This window comes from Morus notabilis, unplaced genomic scaffold (genome assembly GCF_000414095.1).
Source record: "Morus notabilis unplaced genomic scaffold, ASM41409v2 Scaffold845, whole genome shotgun sequence".
Classification (NCBI taxonomy): domain Eukaryota; kingdom Viridiplantae; phylum Streptophyta; class Magnoliopsida; order Rosales; family Moraceae; genus Morus; species Morus notabilis.
This window is the reverse complement of record NW_010362616.1, coordinates 11,233-29,162: the sequence shown is the minus strand read 5'-3', so window position 1 is coordinate 29,162 and position 17,930 is coordinate 11,233. Positions and strand designations below refer to the sequence as shown.

At 36.3% G+C, this 17,930-nt stretch overlaps 3 protein-coding genes across 7 annotated transcripts; 2 read left to right on the top strand and 1 right to left on the bottom strand.

Moving 5' to 3' along the window:
* Positions 1 to 323: 323 nt before the first annotated feature.
* On the bottom strand, positions 324 to 4,651 carry LOC21387375. Its single transcript, XM_024168473.1, has 2 exons — positions 4,441 to 4,651; positions 324 to 885 (listed from the first exon to the last, which is right to left on the bottom strand). The coding sequence occupies exons 1-2, from the start codon at positions 4,601 to 4,603 to the stop codon at positions 614 to 616; spliced, it is 435 nt and encodes a 144-aa protein (XP_024024241.1). The 5' UTR covers positions 4,604 to 4,651; the 3' UTR covers positions 324 to 613.
* Positions 4,652 to 7,437: 2,786 nt separating this feature from the next.
* On the top strand, positions 7,438 to 11,626 carry LOC21387373 (protein REVEILLE 8). Of its 5 annotated transcripts, none has more exons than XM_024168462.1 (9): positions 7,440 to 7,881; positions 8,031 to 8,088; positions 8,322 to 8,445; positions 8,930 to 9,088; positions 9,209 to 9,337; positions 9,444 to 9,553; positions 10,377 to 10,436; positions 10,962 to 11,086; positions 11,206 to 11,626. In XM_024168462.1, exons 1-8 carry the CDS (start codon positions 7,736 to 7,738, stop codon positions 11,055 to 11,057), a joined length of 882 nt encoding a protein of 293 aa, XP_024024230.1. In that variant the 5' UTR covers positions 7,440 to 7,735; the 3' UTR covers positions 11,058 to 11,086; positions 11,206 to 11,626. The 5 variants fall into 5 exon arrangements, with proteins under 5 accessions (XP_024024233.1, XP_024024231.1, XP_024024230.1 ...); XM_024168461.1 differs by having other exon boundaries at positions 10,962 to 11,090; XM_024168465.1 differs by having other exon boundaries at positions 7,438 to 7,881; positions 9,233 to 9,337; positions 10,962 to 11,626.
* Positions 11,627 to 13,031: 1,405 nt separating this feature from the next.
* On the top strand, positions 13,032 to 15,493 carry LOC21387372 (60S ribosomal protein L4). Its single transcript, XM_010102531.2, has 2 exons — positions 13,032 to 14,238; positions 15,056 to 15,493. Exons 1-2 carry the CDS (start codon positions 13,126 to 13,128, stop codon positions 15,167 to 15,169), a joined length of 1,227 nt encoding a protein of 408 aa, XP_010100833.1. The 5' UTR covers positions 13,032 to 13,125; the 3' UTR covers positions 15,170 to 15,493.
* Positions 15,494 to 17,930: the final 2,437 nt, after the last annotated feature.

The following is a 17,930-nucleotide window of genomic DNA, read 5'->3' as shown; positions in this document are numbered from 1 at the left end:
TCCTAAGATTGCATTTGGATGATTGATCTCCACATCAGAACCTCTCATAGTGCGTCATTGTATGCCAACAGTACTGTGTGGGCAGAACCTAAGGAAGATCCAACGGTCGAATGCTGTGCCATACAGGTAGGGTACGTAGTCGTACTCTATAAAAGAATTCTCCCAAAATTAAAGCAAAAAACCTGATTCTTATTGATCTTAGCAAAGCATTCACGATATTCAGACAAATGGTTCGTGTAAGCAAAGTAGAGTTCTCAGAATCCTCATGAAGATCCGAAGAAAATGTATACAGGAAGGGTTTTGTGTTATTACTAGAAAATGTATACACGAAGCTGTGCAAATCGCGTGATTTTTTTTTTTTTTAATAAAAAATCTTGTGATATTATACTACACTTGGGAAATGGCAACTGCCAAATTCTCCGAACTTTTCAATCTAAACGAGGAATCAGAACAGTCAAGACTTTGGACAAAAGCGATAAATGAAGAAGCACGTAGCTGACTTTACTCATGAGTTGCATATACAACTCCCTTTCCCCTACACACGTCCTCATGAATTACAATATAACAGAGGACCTGCTTTCTTAGGGAGCAAGCAACTACATGTTGGCGAAAATCATTTAACTGGTGCAAGAATGGTGTAGACCAAAAGAAATGTGACTAATACAATTGCACCGGCAAGGGTAAAGCCAGGGCTTGTCCAAAACATGAGATTTGACCTCTCTGTCCTCTTGATCGGATCGACTTCTTCGGACAACGGGTAGTCGGAACGCCTAGGGTTCCAGCTCACATACTTGTTTGGAGAAAAATCTGAGAAGATTGATTTCTTCTTCCCTTGCTTCCTGAAGCGTGACCAAGCCTTATCCCAATCGGTCGAGTATTTATCACCTGATATACTAGTAGTATAAAGGTTATTGTCTTTAAGCAGTAACTAAGCACAATCAAGCTAAATCAGAACAAACTTTTGGGATTTGTAAAGATCATTCATAGTAGGCAATATAAAACTTAATTTGGTCTACCTTTCTCACTGAATATATGATATATGTTGCAGCAACTTACTTGGCAAAGTAAGCATAAACTATATGCAAATTATACCTAAGCTTGTGCTTGTTACCATTCAACTTCACATGACCAAAATTTAAGACAAATTCAAAAGAATGCCATTAAGCAAAGATGAGACGAGTCAATGTCTTTAAGCAGCAGATAAGCAAAACTGAAGTTTTGTTATTTGTTATTCATGAAGATTATTTACAGTGTGCAGGGGAAGATAAACGACACACTAATCAAAACTGGCTATTTATAACTCACATAGAAAATGATAACAAAATAACGACTAAGATAAACGACACACTAACCAAAACTAAGCTAAACTAATAAGCTAAAATAAACGACATAAGAAAATATAAAAAACAACTACTTATGCCTAAATCTCTCTACATCAGTTCACCCCGTCTATAAAAAAGAACTCGACCTCGAGTTCAGTAAAAGCACTTGGAAATGAAGGAAGCTCGGAAAGTCAACATAAAGAAACCACTATTGGTCTTGTGGGAATGGTAGACTCCAACTAAGAAGTCCCTCTGAAACTCGTCCCAAATCCATTGTGGCACCAAAGTAATCCTCCAATAGAACACCGAAAACGACCAAGCTGTTCCCCATTGACAACGCCTCACCCATTTAGTCTTGAAACCACTTAGGCTTTGTTTGGTATTAGGGTTCAAACCAGGATAATTTTGGTTTTAGTTTTAAAACTAAAACCATGATTCATAGTTTTGGGTCCAATCATGATTCTGGTTTGAAACCAGGGATTTGAACCACCCAAAATCAAGGGAGGATGTAATTTTAAAATTATGAGTGGTTCTGATTTAAAACATCACATCAGCATTCAAATTTTAAACTAAAATTATTCAAACTAAACACTAGTTTTCAAACTTTTTTTTTTTCAAAAAACGTGAAAAATAAAAACAGTTTCAATTCGCCATTGTCTTCGGGTCTCTTTAATCTCAATTTGGCCATTTTCCTTGCTGGACTTACAAGCTTGATGTGGGCCAAGTGATTCTTGGGCTAGGTCAATCTTGAGCCTATTTGTGCGTGTTTGAACATCTGCAATTCGTGAGTTAGGACTCGAGCAGCCGCCATAGATGACGTCTTCTCCACGGGCGCTGCCACTGCCAAGTTTGCTCCAACCGTGACTGAGATGACCGCCACCACAACGGACGCCGGTGGCGAAATCCTCCGATCTCGCCTTAACTCCAACATGCACGCTTGCAAATGGTGAGGAGGACAATTCCGAACAACGACGAATGCCGCCGCATCCGGCTTCTTCTCCACTTCCTCAGCTTCTGTCATTGCTGGGCCTGCGTCGGAATTTATCGACGCCAGACTTGCACGATAATAAAAATACAGCCGATACCATCGACGGAATCGAAGGCGTGACGCTCCTATGGTCAGAGATTTCTTCTTCGTCAAACTTTCCTTCTCCATCAGCGACGAAGACGCCGAGGTCGAAAGGAGATTGGTGGACAAGATTGGCGCAGATCTCGTCCGCTTGGATGAGGTCGAAAGGAGATTGGTGTGATGGCGGTGAGGATGGTTTGGGTAATGGTGGCGATGGTGAAGTGGTGGTGGAGAACGGTCATGGTGCTGGTGGTTTGATTGGCAGTGGAGATAGTACAATGAAGGTGGTGGTGGAGAAGACGGCTGTTGGTGGGCACTCCACCATAGAGACCCGCTTCTCTGGTAGTACGAAACTTCACGCTCATCATCGGTGTCGAAGTTGCTCCAGTCACCGATCATGGTGTCGAACCCCGGGAAAACCAAAAGCTCTGATACCAATACAGCGAAACGGATAGAACATGATTTTACCCGCTAAATCCACCTAAAATAACTCCATAAGAGAATAACTCTCCAATTTGAAGAGAAAATACTAGTCTAATATTCAATTCTTAGTTATCTAAATCTTCTTTAATATTTATAACTCACATAAAAAATTATAGCAAAAAATGATTAAGATAAACAACATACTAATTGTTGACGGTCAAATCTCGTTAATAAGACCTTATCGAATTATCTCGTGGTAGTCCGTTGGGTTTCTAGTTTGAAACTTATAATTTAACTGAATATGTTAGAGTTTGTATTGGCGTATTGTATGTATCGTAATGAAAGAGTTACCTCGCTTACGAAAATAAAAACACACTGAGATTTTATAGTAGTTCACCCTTCTGAAAAAAGAGTTACATCTACTGTATTGTATTTCTCTTGTTTGGTTCTTACAAATTACAAAACATGGAGAGCCCTCCTCTCTCTCAGGATTTTTGCCCCTTTTATAGCTGATATTATATGAGCCTTGCCCAGCGGTTGGGACCATTTAACCTTTTCTTCCAGGGGCCCATTCACTCGAGTGGCCTATGCCCTCATTTGTCTAGACCGTAGCCTGTCAGCACCTTTTAGACTGTTCACTCATCTAATTTATCCCTCCATTAAGGCTCTATGGATCCTCTGTAATAGCTAGTGATCCGTTCCATGCGGTTTTAAGGGCTTATAATCATAATATGTGCAACTGACCTCCTATAAACCCAGCCGCAACTTTAAGATATTAAGCTGATCACCTCAGGGGTCTTCCTTGGGATGGGATCCAATTGCTTGCGTTCTGCCCTCTGCGCTCATGCCAAACTTTGCCATGCGTGGTCTTTTTCTCGGTCGACCCTATCACGTTACTTGTATTAACTGGTCTCGCAGGTCTCGACTGTATATAGGGTCGGCGGTCTCGAACCCCCCTATACACTCGACTCCCATACTATATGGGAGAGGAAAATGAGCCTCAGGCGTCGGGGCCTATCTGACGTGACAGACATGGAGCAACGTATGGCACGATTGTTGTTTGACGTGTCAGTATGAATTTTTCCACATAACACTAACCAAAACTAATAAACTAAAATAAACGATATAAGAAAATATAAAAAACAACTGCTCATGCCTGAATCTCCCCACATCAGTTACTCATTGGCATACACCCGAAAACAAGAAAAAAGTTTGCATTTCTGCTCCATATGCCACATTCAAAATTTCTTCCTGTAAACAAGTAAAGTGCCTAACAATCTCTCCCAAACATGATCAAGAAACCCAAAAACTCTCACCTCTTGTAATCAGAATCTTAAGAATTTTGGTTATATATCATCGCGACTTTCTATAACACATCAATAAGAAATTCTCACCTCTAGTTAACCATAAACTCATTCAAATTTATACAAGAAAAATGAAAACTTTATGATAAAGTGTCAAGAAAAAAAAAACTGTATTAAAATCATATTAAAATGAGAATTTGATAGTCCATAACTGTACTACGTTTTAGTTTTGTGAATGTTACTACGTAATTCTCGAAAAAAAGAAGAAAAAAGAAAAAAACGAAGCTTACTGGAAAATGTGAAAGAGAGAGAGGAAACCTACCATTGTTGTCACCATTATTCCTTTGGTTTTCCGGATCGGAATCCCTTCTCGAACACAAAAACCTTTGCGTCCAATAAGAAGGAGAAGATTTTATGGAAGCGGAGAAGAAAGAGTGAGAGAAAATGATTCCGAATCGAGCTTGAATATCCATTTTCGCATTCATTTCTCCAACAGCATAAAAGATTCTTTTGCTTTTGTTTTCCTCTCTCTCTCTCTCTGTTTTTTTTTTTTTTCGCCGACGTTTATGTCTTATCTAACTGAATCAAACGCCAGCCCCAAACTCCTCCACGTCATCCTAGAGGACCACACGTGTTGAAAGGTGAGTGCTCCATGGACCACCACCTAATTATAAATTGTAGCGCACTTTTTTTTTTTATTTTAGGATGTTTAATTGGAAGATTCAAACTATAATTTGAATCATAGTTCATGATTTATAATAGTATTTTTTTTTATAAAAAATATACATAAATAAAAAATAATTCTAATCACATTATTCTAATCTATAAACTAAACGTTTCTTTACGATTCCAATCACAATTTAAATTTTTTATTATAATATTTTTTTTATAAAATTTTAAATTTAAATTAAATTTTCTATTTGACTTATGGAAAAAACAAAACTTTAACCAAAAAAAAAAAAAAAATGGTTGAAAAAACCACAAGCTGCAAAACCTACTTTTTATAGTGGACGGTGTTATGTATCATTGTACACCTATAGCATCATTATGAACCTATAATTTCATATCAATGAATGACGATCTATAAATGCTTTTTTATTCAACAATTAAAATTGTAATTAGCTCGAGTTAAGGTCATTTTGGACTTGACGAAAATATAGAAGAGATTTCTTTCCATTCCATCGTCTTAATATAACTTAAAGTGTTGTTAAGCTAGATTATTTAAAAGTTAATTACTTTTTATTATTATTTAAAAGTTAATTACTAGAGGTATTTGTTTTGTTCACTTTTATATTATAATATGTCCAACATTGTCGTAAAATTATAACTTTTATGATATTGACCACCACGTTTACATACCGTAACATTATCAATATCTCTAAATTTTAACATTATTTCGGTTATTTTGTATGGATGTCCCTTTAATTTTACGTGTTTGGTAACTTAATCCCTAAAAAACTTTTAAAATTAGAGAAACCCTAAAATTTATCCATAATCTCCAATTTCAAAAAAAATTCTCTCATGATGTCTATATACCGAGACAATTCAATATAAAAAGGCTAAAATTTGTCTCATTAAAAGATCACGTGAAAAATACCGTCAGAATTTTTAATTTTATTTTTAATTTGATTAATATTATAATAAATTTTAAAGTTTAAGTAATGAATTACTAAGATTAAAAGTTGAGTGACTAAATTGTCAAACTCATAAAGTTGATAAAGTGTCCGTAAAACAAAAAAAAAAAACTATTATTTCATTATCATGGAGTATGTAACTGTTAGGTACATATTCTTTGACTATGATAGTGTTTTTTTATCCGTAAATTATAACATGTGATAAACATTATTATAAATTAACAGTGTTTATGATACTTTTGCATATTGACTTGAAAAAATTAAATTTAATTTTATGGTAATAAAATTATACTATTATTTACCAAACTATAAAAAGAAAAAAAAATAAAAAAGGAAAAAAGAAACACACACACACTCGCCGGGCCTTATAACCATGATGGGGTTGTCGGCGATGGTGGTGGTGGTCTCTCAGTGCCCAGCTAACTTATTAAGGTCTCATTCACTTTGTAGATTCGAGTTTTTAATTTGAATTGAGATGTGATATTTTATGAGAGCTTTTTACTGTAATAAAAAAAATTAGATGTGACATTTTCTGAGAATTTTTTACTATAAAAACTTAAAATTAAAAACTTAAATCGGTGAAATGAACGAGATCTAAGTCTGAAATCATATGGAGTCACATCCACGTGTCGCCATATGGTGAAGGTAAAAAGCGTTAGGCAGAGGACAGTTGGGCCGACGAGGCCCATTTTCAACCACCCGAGGTGAAATATAAAAAAAAAATAGAAAAGAAAATTGAACAAGCTTTTATTTTCAGCCGTTGGATCTACAGGTTGATAAGATTAAACCGAAGCCAAGCAAAAATTTTCTTTGGCCCGCCAAAGAAAACTCGTGGACAGGAATTGCGTGGGAAATCTAGGTTGTGGGACCCACATCCATTCCTCGGTGTTCGTGAGTGTGCGTGTTAGGTTCACCGATTATTCGGAAATACCTCGGCAACGTCAAACGACACTCCTCGGTCCGATTTCGTACGAAATGATGCTGATTGCTAAAGTCCCAAAATTTTTGACTTTTACTTCTTTGGTGTTTTTTTTAGAATATTAGTTTTATTTATTTATTAGTCGTCATATATATTAAATTTAATTAAAAATTAAATTATATTAAAAAAATAATACATATTTAATTATTAATAAGTAAAAAATATTGATATTGTTAAAAAAAGAAAATACTAAAAAAATTCTCCTAATATAATTTTCATCAAATCTAAAAAACTACAGTAAAACTTGTAAATAAAATTTTGTAGTTACATCTCGAAGTTATTGTGACTTAACTAGGCCTTTTTGAAGTAGTGAAAGAAATTACCGGCACAAGAGAATTTCGGCCACAAAAGCTAAGAGGCTTCCTAGCAGACAAACAACGAAATAATAACCACAACTAGAAGAGAGAAATTCTATTCATTCTTCGTACTTCTTATCCTTTTAACTGTTTATAATATATTTTCTAATAGCATACTTTTCAATATATATTCAAATAGAAAAACACGTGATTATATTACTCTTATTTTTTATATTTTTAATTTGTTTATATTCTATTTTCTAACAAAATAGGTAAGCGGAAATAATTTAACATTTAATGAATAAAATAAAAATAAAATTTTAAGTCAAAACTAAAAATGACGGTAAAGTTTAAAAGATATTTTCTTTGTAAGCTTGATTCAAACAATTGTTTTGAATGAAAAACCAGTTTCCACCAAGAAAACCAAAAGAAGGAAAAAAAAAGTCAAGAAGTAAAACATTAATCGGGTACGGCATTTCCCGCGGGTGAAGGCAGACGATTAAATCGGCGTAGTGGGAAGTATTTATTATGTTTGTCAAAATAATTAAGCGGCCTCTATTCTCTCCCCGGCTAACGTCACCGATACTCTCCCCTCTTCTACTCTCTCTCTAGCTTTCTCTCTCTAAATTCTCTCTCCACCTCTCTCTCTCTAAAGTTTTGTGTGCTGTGAAGGGGAGTTCATTTGTTTATGGTGGTGGTCGGAGCAAAATGAACTCAAACGCCTCCGCGAATCCCTCTCCATCGGCGCCGTCCGACGGCTCGGCGAAGAAGGTGAGAAAGCCCTACACCATCACCAAGTCCAGAGAGAGCTGGACCGAGGAAGAGCACGACAAGTTTCTCGAAGCTCTTCAATTGTTAGTTCTTTTCCATTTCATCTCTCTCTCTCTCTCTTGTTCTTCTTCCCAAGTATTGTTGTATCTCATGACTGAATTTTGAAACGCCATTATTGATCAGTCCCTGAGCCTTTTTTTTTTTTTTGAATTATGCGTTTTCTCTCTCTCAGGTTCGACCGCGACTGGAAAAAAATCGAAGATTTTGTTGGTTCTAAGACGGTTATTCAGGTTTTGATGATATAATTATACAAAATTTTGCTATTTTATTCAGATTTTCAAGGCTTCAAGCAAATAAATTTAAATCTTGATTATTATCGTAAGAGAAACAGTTAAACAATTCTGTGCTTATGTATTCAGATTTTTAGGATATAAATTGTAGCTCTTGCGTATTATCTAAGAAAAATAATTAAAACATTTTTTTGGTGCTTATTTGGTTTATGATTTTTTTGTTCTTTCTTCAGATTCGGAGTCATGCGCAGAAGTACTTTCAGAAAGTGCAAAAGAATGGGACTCTTGCTCATGTTCCACCTCCCAGGCCAAAGCGCAAAGCTGCACATCCTTACCCTCAAAAAGCATCCAAAAATGGTTTGTTTTTTTGTTAAACATAAATTGCTCATTATTGTTTCATTCACTGAAGGCTAAAAGCTTTTTAAGGATTAATCTCACTCACTTAGGTGACCTGTTCGGTCACATTTAATCCAATTTTTTATGTTTAAGGATGGAATATTATCACAAATCGAAATAGAGGCAAAGCTAGACAACCCCCTAGTTGACTCAAGTTTTAATTTGGCGAAATCTGATATGTGAAGTCTTGGATTTGCAGTTTTGGTTCCACTACCATTGGTTTTTCACTGAAGCTTAAAAGTATTTAGGGATTAATGGATTAATCTCACTTATCCCGCCACTTTAATTTGTGACACAAAATTTGTTCTTTGTACATTTTGTCACGTTTAGTCCAAGTTCTGCGTTCAGGAATCAAATTGAAGTTTGGGGGCAAAGTTGGACGATCCCTTAGTTGACCCAGGTTTTAATTTGGGCAAATCTGATTTGTGAACTCTTGGATTTGCAGTTTTGGTTCCATTGCAAGCATCTGTAGCTTATCCTTCTTCAGTGAATAGCATTGTACCCGATTATTCTCCATGGGAAGATGCCTCTTTGTTGATAAGCCCATCATCAAGCAAAATGGAATTATCCCAGGAAGAATTTGCTAATCTTCAGGGAACTGAAGGCATGGATTCTCTCATTTTGTGCTTGTCTTTCTTTTCATTTCGGTAGTTGTAGTGTTCTTTTAGCTTTGTTAAAGGGGACTTTCCAGCACTTATTATGGCATACAACGTTACTGATTCAGCTGATGTTGCATCAAAGGGGGCAGTGGCAAGGAATAGTGACAGCAATCTTAGTGGCATTGCAAGCTCAGGTAGAACGGTACCGGGATCAGAGTTACCAAAGTATGGGAAACAAGCTTCTGTGCTCCATGGTAATAGTCTAAACTGTAATCAACGGTGGCTCTCCTTGTTGAATTAGATTAAAATTGAGAAAGTTGTTTAATTTTGGCGGTCCAACTTTCATTTTCCAATTTGGAGGTATTCCAGATTTTGCTGAAGTTTACAGCTTTATCGGAAGTGTTTTCGATCCAGACACCCAGGGCCATGTGCAGAAACTCAAGGAGATGGATCCCATTAATTTCGAGACTGTGAGTTACCCCAACTTTCCTCTGAATCCCTTAGAAACCAAGTTGCATAAATTATCCGATTTCTTAAAGTGAAAATTATCTGAGATTCAGTAATTTACTATTGATAATTCTCAAGTAATGCGATTCATAGTGACTGCTTAATATGTTCTGTCTGTATCATACTTTCTGAAACTAACATTACATAAAATATAGTCAAAGAGTCAAACAATGAACTTGTGGACAGTAGTTTTTTTTCAATGAAGTCTATGGATTGGTGGTGAGACCTCCAAAATGTTCAAAGAATGCATGAATGCTTCTCTTCAGAGGCTTGACATCCTGGGAGTTTAGGGTATACAGAACAAAAGTATCTTCACCAAGTCCTCAGGAACTGCAAAATACTTAAAATGATAACAACTGGTTGGAGGATTATCATGTAAAGACCTAACCATTGATGCTAAAATATTTTTTTATTTCAAGACGGCGATACTTTTACTTTGTCCAGATGCATTTAGTATTAGTTTATGTCTGTAGGACATGTGAATTTAATACACTGGCTTAAGTTTAGAAAGCTGGATCAGTTCTATGCTACTGACATGCCAATATAGAGGACATTGTGGGATGGTACTTTTTACATGGTTGAAGTATGAGAGAACTTGTGCTACTTTTCAGTTATAAAACTAGAGTTCGAAACAAAAATTTGCGGACACTGATATATTTCCTTGTTTTTTTTTTTGGGTTCTACTCCAGTTAAAAAAAATCCAGAATGTAGAAGATGCCTGTGATGTTATGAATATGTGATTAAACAGTACAAAATGATGTGTGCTTGTATTGGTGATTTATGCAGGTTTTGTTGTTAATGAGAAACCTAACCTTCAACTTGTGTAGCCCTGATTTCGAGCCCGTTGTAAGTATTTATATCCCTTGTTGCCCTTATTATGCTGTTATGGCACATAAATCTTTCATTTTGGAGGCATATATTAGTATTGTTCCTCAGAAGGATGCTTTACAGATTAATACGCTTTTGAAATTGGTTGATACGCAAATTAGCACTTTCTGCTCTATTGCTTCGTTAAACTAAACACGCACAGACGAGGGAAACTTGCAGTGTATTTATTGGTCACTGTTCTTGATGAAATATGTTCAGTTTTATCCTAACAAGCCAGTTCAATCTCCTTGTAAGGACTCTTTTTTGGCTTTAAATGCGGACAATTTCATAATATGTTGACATTGTCGTGATGCCATCCAAAATTCTTTTTTCTTTCTATCCGTGATCTCTTGAATTTTGAGAGTCTCTCTAGTTTCCTCAACCCCAACTTGAGTAAAACCATTATGAGGATTGCTCATTTGCTTCGTAAATTCTACAATGATTCATATCTGAAAATTTTCTACTTATCTTGTATTATCTGGCTAACTGGGTTCGTTGTTCCAGAGAAAGGTCATGTCCTCGTACGATGTCAATTCAAAAATGGCGGGGATTGGTACCGGAACTGTTGCCAAGAGGCAGGCCAACAATCTGCCAGTTTGAGCTGCTTAGCTCTTACAACTTGCTGACTAGTAGGTGCTTCTCTCATCTTCCTTTCTCCCCTTTAGTCTTGTTACTGACAACATGATTATGAACCCCCGATTCACGCTACCGAGCAACATTTAAGATGGAATTTGTATTGCCACACTAGGTAGGATCATGGCCAAAGGTGTAAATGGTTCTAGCACAGTGGGCATGAATAGAAATATTTTAGTATAGAGATGAATGCAACCACAGCCATGAGAATCACTGACACAAGATGCTTGATGGGGAGAAAAAGACGGGGCCTTTCGGAGCTCTGCAACCATCTCAGTGTCTGGTGGCCTCAATGGATGATGGAATGCTATTATTATTCTATCTATTAGGCCTTCAACCAGAAAAAAGTGTGTATATTATCTATTTGCTGGTAAATTTGATTTCTGTCAAAGAAAATGTCGTCTTTGTTTCTTTTTTTTTTTTTTTTTTTTTTTCCCCTTAAAAGAAAGAAAGAAAATTTTGCAGGGTTGTGCCTCCTATCCCGTAAAGCCGTGTAGTTACAGGAATTTGAATAATAAGTTTTATCCTTCTAAATATTATGTGCTTTTTTCGGATGCTATATAGCCACTTCCAATTCATGAACGTTGTATGATTGTCCTGTCGTTCAACTGTTAACCATGTAGATTCCAAGTTAAGATTTTAACTTTTTTGCTAAGAAAAATAAATTTTGTACTGGACAAACTTCATATACGATATGTTTTGCTACATGGCAAAAGAACTTGCAAGCTCCTTATTAGGCTAATTGACTAGATAAATATACCACTTTTATGTAATCATATATATATATATATATAATGGGCGTGGTTCTAATGGTTATTTCAATATTTATTCATCGATAGATATCGTTATTTTAGCCGTAACATATTGATCCTATAGTTGTAGTAAATTGAGTAGTTGACTAAAAAGATTTATTGCAACTAATAAAATTAAATTTTTATCAGACAATGTCATCTAATTATTATATTTAATGTGTGGTTATCGATGGAGATGTAATTATTGAAAATTCATTCATATATAATAGAAGTAGATAAAAAAAAATTCTTATTTTTGTTAGAGGAAGATTACCAACTATTTGTAGGCAACTATAGAAGAATGCCATTAGGTCATAAATCTTCATCACTCTTTTAACTACAAGATTTTCGTACTCACTTCCTCTTTGGGGAAAAGGACGTTTAGGGGGGAATAAAGATTAATAATAGAAAATTGAGAAAAAAGTTGGTAAATAACAATTTTCATGTAAATATGGATTTACTAAGCTACTAAATTGTTAAAATTAATGGTAAAAATATGGGGAAAAAATGAAACGAAAGGGGAAAGGACAAAGGGATGAAGAAAAGAAAAATATAAAAGTTAGAATAACATATGGATAAAAACTTCAAAAGTGCTATTTACTACCAGCTTAAGTAAATATTCCGTTTACGTTTATAAAGATTTTAAAGTATGTTATTCCTGCCTTTTGTTTCTTTCATTATATATGAACTTTTGAATAGTATAATTCTTAATTCGTTTGGTTAGAGGATTCAAACTATAATTTGAATCATGATTTATGATTTATTATAATATTTTTTCTCATAAAAAATACACATAAATTAAAAATAATTTTAATCACATAATTTTAATTTATGAACCAAACGTCTCTAGTAAAATTACATGGCGAGTTAAAGGTTTTTTTTTTCTTCTTTTAAGTGAGGAAAGGCGGTAGGTAGAGAATGTTCTATGGACCAAGTGAGACCAAAATTAGGCCCAAATATACAAAACAGTGGTAGGCCAATGTAGCCCCAAAAGGGCGTAGAAGCTCAAAAACCAAAAGGCCCAATAGAACGTGTATAAGACACTCCAGTTCCCGACCAGACCTTCCCCAACCCCGCAACCAAACAACCCCAAAACCAGCACACACTCTCACTTCAGCCCTAGCTCGTTTTTCCCTTTCGACTATATAAACCTCATTTCAGTTTCAGAAAACCCTAGTTCATTCCCGAGAGAGAAAACAAAACCCTAGCCCCCTCACCCTTTCCCTTCCTCTCTCTCGTCTCCAATGGCAGCCACAGCCGCCGTCCGTCCCCTCGTCACCGTCCAGGCCCTCGAAGGCGACATGGCCACGGACACCGCCCAAACCGTTGCCCTTCCCGATGTCATGAAGGCCTCGATCCGTCCCGACATCGTCAATTTTGTGCACGCCAACATTTCAAAGAACAAGCGCCAGCCCTATGCCGTCAGCAGGCGCGCCGGTCACCAGACCTCCGCCGAGTCCTGGGGAACCGGTCGCGCAGTCTCCCGTATCCCCCGTGTTCCCGGCGGCGGGACCCACCGCGCTGGCCAGGGAGCCTTTGGAAACATGTGCCGCGGCGGAAGGATGTTCGCTCCGACCAAGATCTGGCGCCGCTGGCACCGCAAGATCAATGTGAACCAGAAGCGGTACGCCGTCGTTTCGGCCATCGCCGCCTCTGCTGTTCCTTCTCTCGTCCTGGCCCGCGGCCATAGGATCGAGTCCGTGGCGGAGTTGCCTCTCGTGATCAGTGACGCCGCCGAGGGAGTGGAGAAGACTTCTGCCGCGATCAAGGTTTTGAAGCAGATCGGAGCTTTTCCTGACGCCGAGAAGGCGAAGGACAGCCACGCGATTCGTCCTGGCAAGGGTAAGATGAGGAATCGCCGCTACATCAACCGCAAAGGTCCTCTGATTGTGTACGGAACCGAGGGAGCCAAGCTTGTGAAGGCTTTCAGGAACATTCCTGGAGTGGACATCATCAATGTCGAGAGGCTTAACCTTCTGAAGCTCGCTCCCGGTGGCCACCTCGGGAGGTTTGTGATTTGGACGAAGTCGGCCTTCGAGAAGCTTGACTCGATCTATGGATCGTTCGAGAAGCCTTCGGAGAAGAAGAAGGCTTACGTGCTTCCCAGGCCGAAGATGTTGAATGCCGACTTGGCGAGGATCATCAACTCCGACGAGGTTCAGTCTGTCGTGAGGCCGATCAAGAAGGAAGTAAAGAGGGCACCACTGAAGAAGAACCCTCTGAAGAACCTCAATTCCATGTTGAAGCTCAACCCCTACGCCAAGACCGCCAGGAGGATGTCTTTGTTGGCTGAGGCCCAGCGCGTCACGGCCAAGAAGGAGAAGCTTGACAAAAAGAGGAAGCCCGCCGCTTCTAAGGTATTTATAACTGATCGTCTTTTCTCTCTTAATGCCATGCCATATGATTGTAGAAAATGTGTTAATTTTCTTTTTATCATGTGTTTCTTTTTGTGATGCATGTACGTGTTTATTGATTGTTTTGATGGTAAATGGTGTGTTGTTAGAAAATTGATTATTGCTTTGTAGGTTTATTTATTAGTTGAAGTTGTTGTCTCGACAATCTTTTATCCATGTTTATGGAGTTAGCTAAGCTTCTTAGGTTTATTTATTAGTTGAAGTTGTTGTATTGACGATCTTTTATCCATGTTTATGGAGTAAGCGTAGCTAATGGCTGTGATTGATTATGTTTGATTATTATGGTTTTATTTCTAAGTTCTTAGATAATCAAGTATGTAGTACTATTTTTTTCTCGGTACTATTGTCATTTTTAGATGTTGATTCCCAATCTGAGCTGAGAGTCTGACTCGCTATTTATGAATGAAATTGCTTCTAATAATTGTACTGTAATTTGTTTCGATGTTGGTCTTGTAGTATTGATGGATTTTAAACTCTCAACTTGTCAAGTTATGGACGTTTCTAATGTGTCCATTAATTTTCGATCTTCTTTAGTGTTTACTTTTTAATTTTTTCACCTTCACCGGAGTATATTTTATAGCCTCCTTACTAATAGTTTGCTTAATCTATATGTGACACATGTTGGTTCTTGTTCCTGTTGATGTGTTGTGCATGTGTCGAATGGCGAGTAAAGTTTATGATATATGCCATATTGTTAGTGTATTCTAATGGTAAAAATACTCATTTGCATCTATCTCTCTTTCCTTTGCCCTTGAACCAGGAGGAGGCTGCTGCTATCAAGGCTGCAGGAAAATCGTGGTACCAGACTATGATCTCAGACAGTGACTACACCGAGTTTGAAAACTTCACCAAGTGGTTGGGAGTATCTCAGTGATTTTCTGCTTTTTCATATCTCGAGACATTAGTTTGATACTTTTGTTTTGGTGTTAATTTTGTGTCCTTTTTCTGCTTTGAAGTGGGAGGAAAGATTAGTGGAATAATAGGGGAGAATTTTGACTGGATGTCTTTCCTCCTTTTCTTGTTCTCTGTTTTCCTTCCAGAGATTGAAGAGTTTTTATTATCAGTACTGGATTCAAAGATTTTAGATTACATAGTTTAGTTGGTCAAATTCAGTTTCTCTTGGCAAATCTAAGCTGGTATGAGATATTGACATTCTATGTATGTTATTACATGAAACAATTTTCCAATTGGCGTGGCTTGTTTTGGTCTTTTTGCCCATGATTAGGTTTCCTTATCAACACTCAGTTGATTGTTAGTTTTATGAAAGCCTTTTTGTAGGTTCTTCCCGGCATATTCTAGCTTATCTGGCAAAGAACTTTTTGCACTTTTTAACCATGATCAGAGACACTACAGACTGCTGTCTTGATGCTAAGATAACTTCTCAACGTATTGTTATAAGTTGATATTGTTGCTCATGCGTGTTTTTGTAGCCTCTCAATTCCAAATCAATCGTGTTTTTCATTTGCACTCGATTTGTTTTTACCCTTTTTTTTTAATATAAAGTTGGATATCTTGGTTAGCCAATCTATGCACCATTAGTTTGAATGTTTCTCTTAGAATTCTCCGCTTACTATTTGCTGTGCGTTGATTGTTAACCCTGTCAACCTGTATTGATGAATGTTTTTTAGCCAAAATAAAATGACGAAAGGGTTATAACTTAGCTTGTATAGCATATAAGCTATGAGCGACTTAGTTGTTTGGATTTGTAAAATTTGTGGTACGTTGTAATTTTGGCGAGTTGGTGCAATACCAATTCTTGTATGGGTTGCAGTTGCAAGCAGGGAATGCACCATAATTGTCATGTAAATACCGATTCATGAATGGGTTAAAAAAAAAAAAACCCTAGCAATCTTATGCTACAATGCCCTACTACAATATGTAAAATTGTGTGGGATTCTATGTCTCAATCATCGGGTTCTATTCTATTGGAGATGCGCTTGGAAGTTCCTATCATCTAGTTTCCACATGTAGTAGAGGAGACATTGCTCATCCCGCTATTGAGGGCCCATTTGTTTTATTTTATATATATATAGACACACGGAAATAGTAAAAAATAGGTCAATATAAAAAGTTTAAGAAAGTATATAGGTCAATTTTTAGTTATAGAAATTAATAGGTTATAATTTGTCAAGTTATGATTTATAACTAGATAAGTTATGGATAAATTTATCAAGTTATGGTTTATAATCAGACAAATTATGGATAAAAATTGTGAATTATAGACAATAACTTGTCAAGTTATGATTCATAACCAAACAAGTTATGAATAAAAACAGTACTTTGGCCTATTTATTAACTTATATAAACTATTAATTTATTAATTTTAATTCATCTTAAATTTTAGCATATTTTTCTCTTTCTCCCATATATATACAAATTTAAATTATTATTCTGTTATAATGTTTTTTTTTTTTTAAAAAAAAATTGAATTTTAAACTCATCAAACGGGCCTTGAGCTTCTATTGCCTGTGACGCACTATCTTCCAGAGCAGTCTCTTCCGTGAGGGGCCGCTGCAGACAGATCTCTCCTTAATTCTTTCACATGGTGGCGGTCATGGCGGCACCTCCCTTACCACCCCTGCCCCTCTTGGTTGAGTTCTTTTTCGTACTTACGGTTCTTTTTTTTTTCCCCCTCTTTCTTTTTCCCAACTTTTTAGTATTTTAACGCATCAAAATTTTCAGTGTTACGGTAGGATACCACTTGTGGACCATAGACTACTGTCAGCGCATAGGTCATCAGGCCCCAATAGGCTACTGCCGATAGCCTACTATGATATATAGTTGGGTCGGATTGTCTAAGAAGGGTAATCTTAATAAATATCTCTTAAAAAATGTATGGGCGGGAATTTTTAGGTGCGCTTAGAACTCGTTTTAAAATAATTTTATTTTTATATGAAAATGAAAATGAAAATGTTTTCAATCTCAGATAGAAATCATTTTTAAAAATACGTTTTAGTAATTTTATGAAGAGATTATTTTCAGTGTAAAAAAACCTATTAATGTCTCTCTTTCTCTCTCTCTACTCGAGAGGAGAAAACGAAAATAAAAAATAAAAAATAATTAAAAGTTATTTTTTATTTCTCTCTCATTTTTCACTAAACAAAAAAATAGTTTTCATTTCTGTTTTTTATTTTTATTGCGCCAAACGCCGTTTTGAAAACGTTTTCATTTTTTTTCTCAAAAAACATGAAAAATAAAAATGAGATCAATTCCAAACACAGTCTTTATTCTTTATTCTTAATTTATAACTTTTTTAATCAAATGATTATACTAACAAAAGAGTATTTATCAAGAGAAAATTATAAATGTCAGTTCTCCATGTTTTCATATAAAAGAAACCTGAGCTAACTCAAAACTAAGCCCACCTCCTCTGTTCATATTGTCAAGCCCAGCCAAGTTAATCCTTGTTTGTTCCTCTTCCACAACCTTCAGGTAGAGATCCAAGTACCTGAAATTCCCTCTTTTTTTTTTTTTTTTTTTTTTTGATATTAACACCTGAAACTGACTTGAACAGGGACTTTTCTAACTAAATATTTCACCTAACCAAGACAACTACCTCTCCCAATCTTTACCCTTCTAGCATCTCTCTCCTCTCTGAAATAATGGAATTTATGGCACTCGTCCTTGTTTTTGCT

Bases quoted from the DNA above. Each gene is read 5' to 3' on its own strand.
- LOC21387372 (XM_010102531.2), top strand. From the start codon at position 13,126: ATGGCAGCCACAGCCGCCGTCCGTCCCCTCGTCACCGTCCAGGCCCTC. The intron at 14,239-15,055 runs GTATTTATAACT...CCCTTGAACCAG, and splicing joins GGAAGCCCGCCGCTTCTAAG to GAGGAGGCTGCTGCTATCAA.
- LOC21387373 (XM_024168462.1), top strand. From the start codon at position 7,736: ATGAACTCAAACGCCTCCGCGAATCCCTCTCCATCGGCGCCGTCCGAC. The intron at 8,089-8,321 runs GTTTTGATGATA...TTCTTTCTTCAG, and splicing joins GTTCTAAGACGGTTATTCAG to ATTCGGAGTCATGCGCAGAA. The intron at 8,446-8,929 runs GTTTGTTTTTTT...TTGGATTTGCAG, and splicing joins TCAAAAAGCATCCAAAAATG to TTTTGGTTCCATTGCAAGCA.
- LOC21387375 (XM_024168473.1), bottom strand. From the start codon at position 4,603: ATGAATGCGAAAATGGATATTCAAGCTCGATTCGGAATCATTTTCTCT. The intron at 886-4,440 runs GTAGGTTTCCTC...CTAGTATATCAG, and splicing joins GAATAATGGTGACAACAATG to GTGATAAATACTCGACCGAT.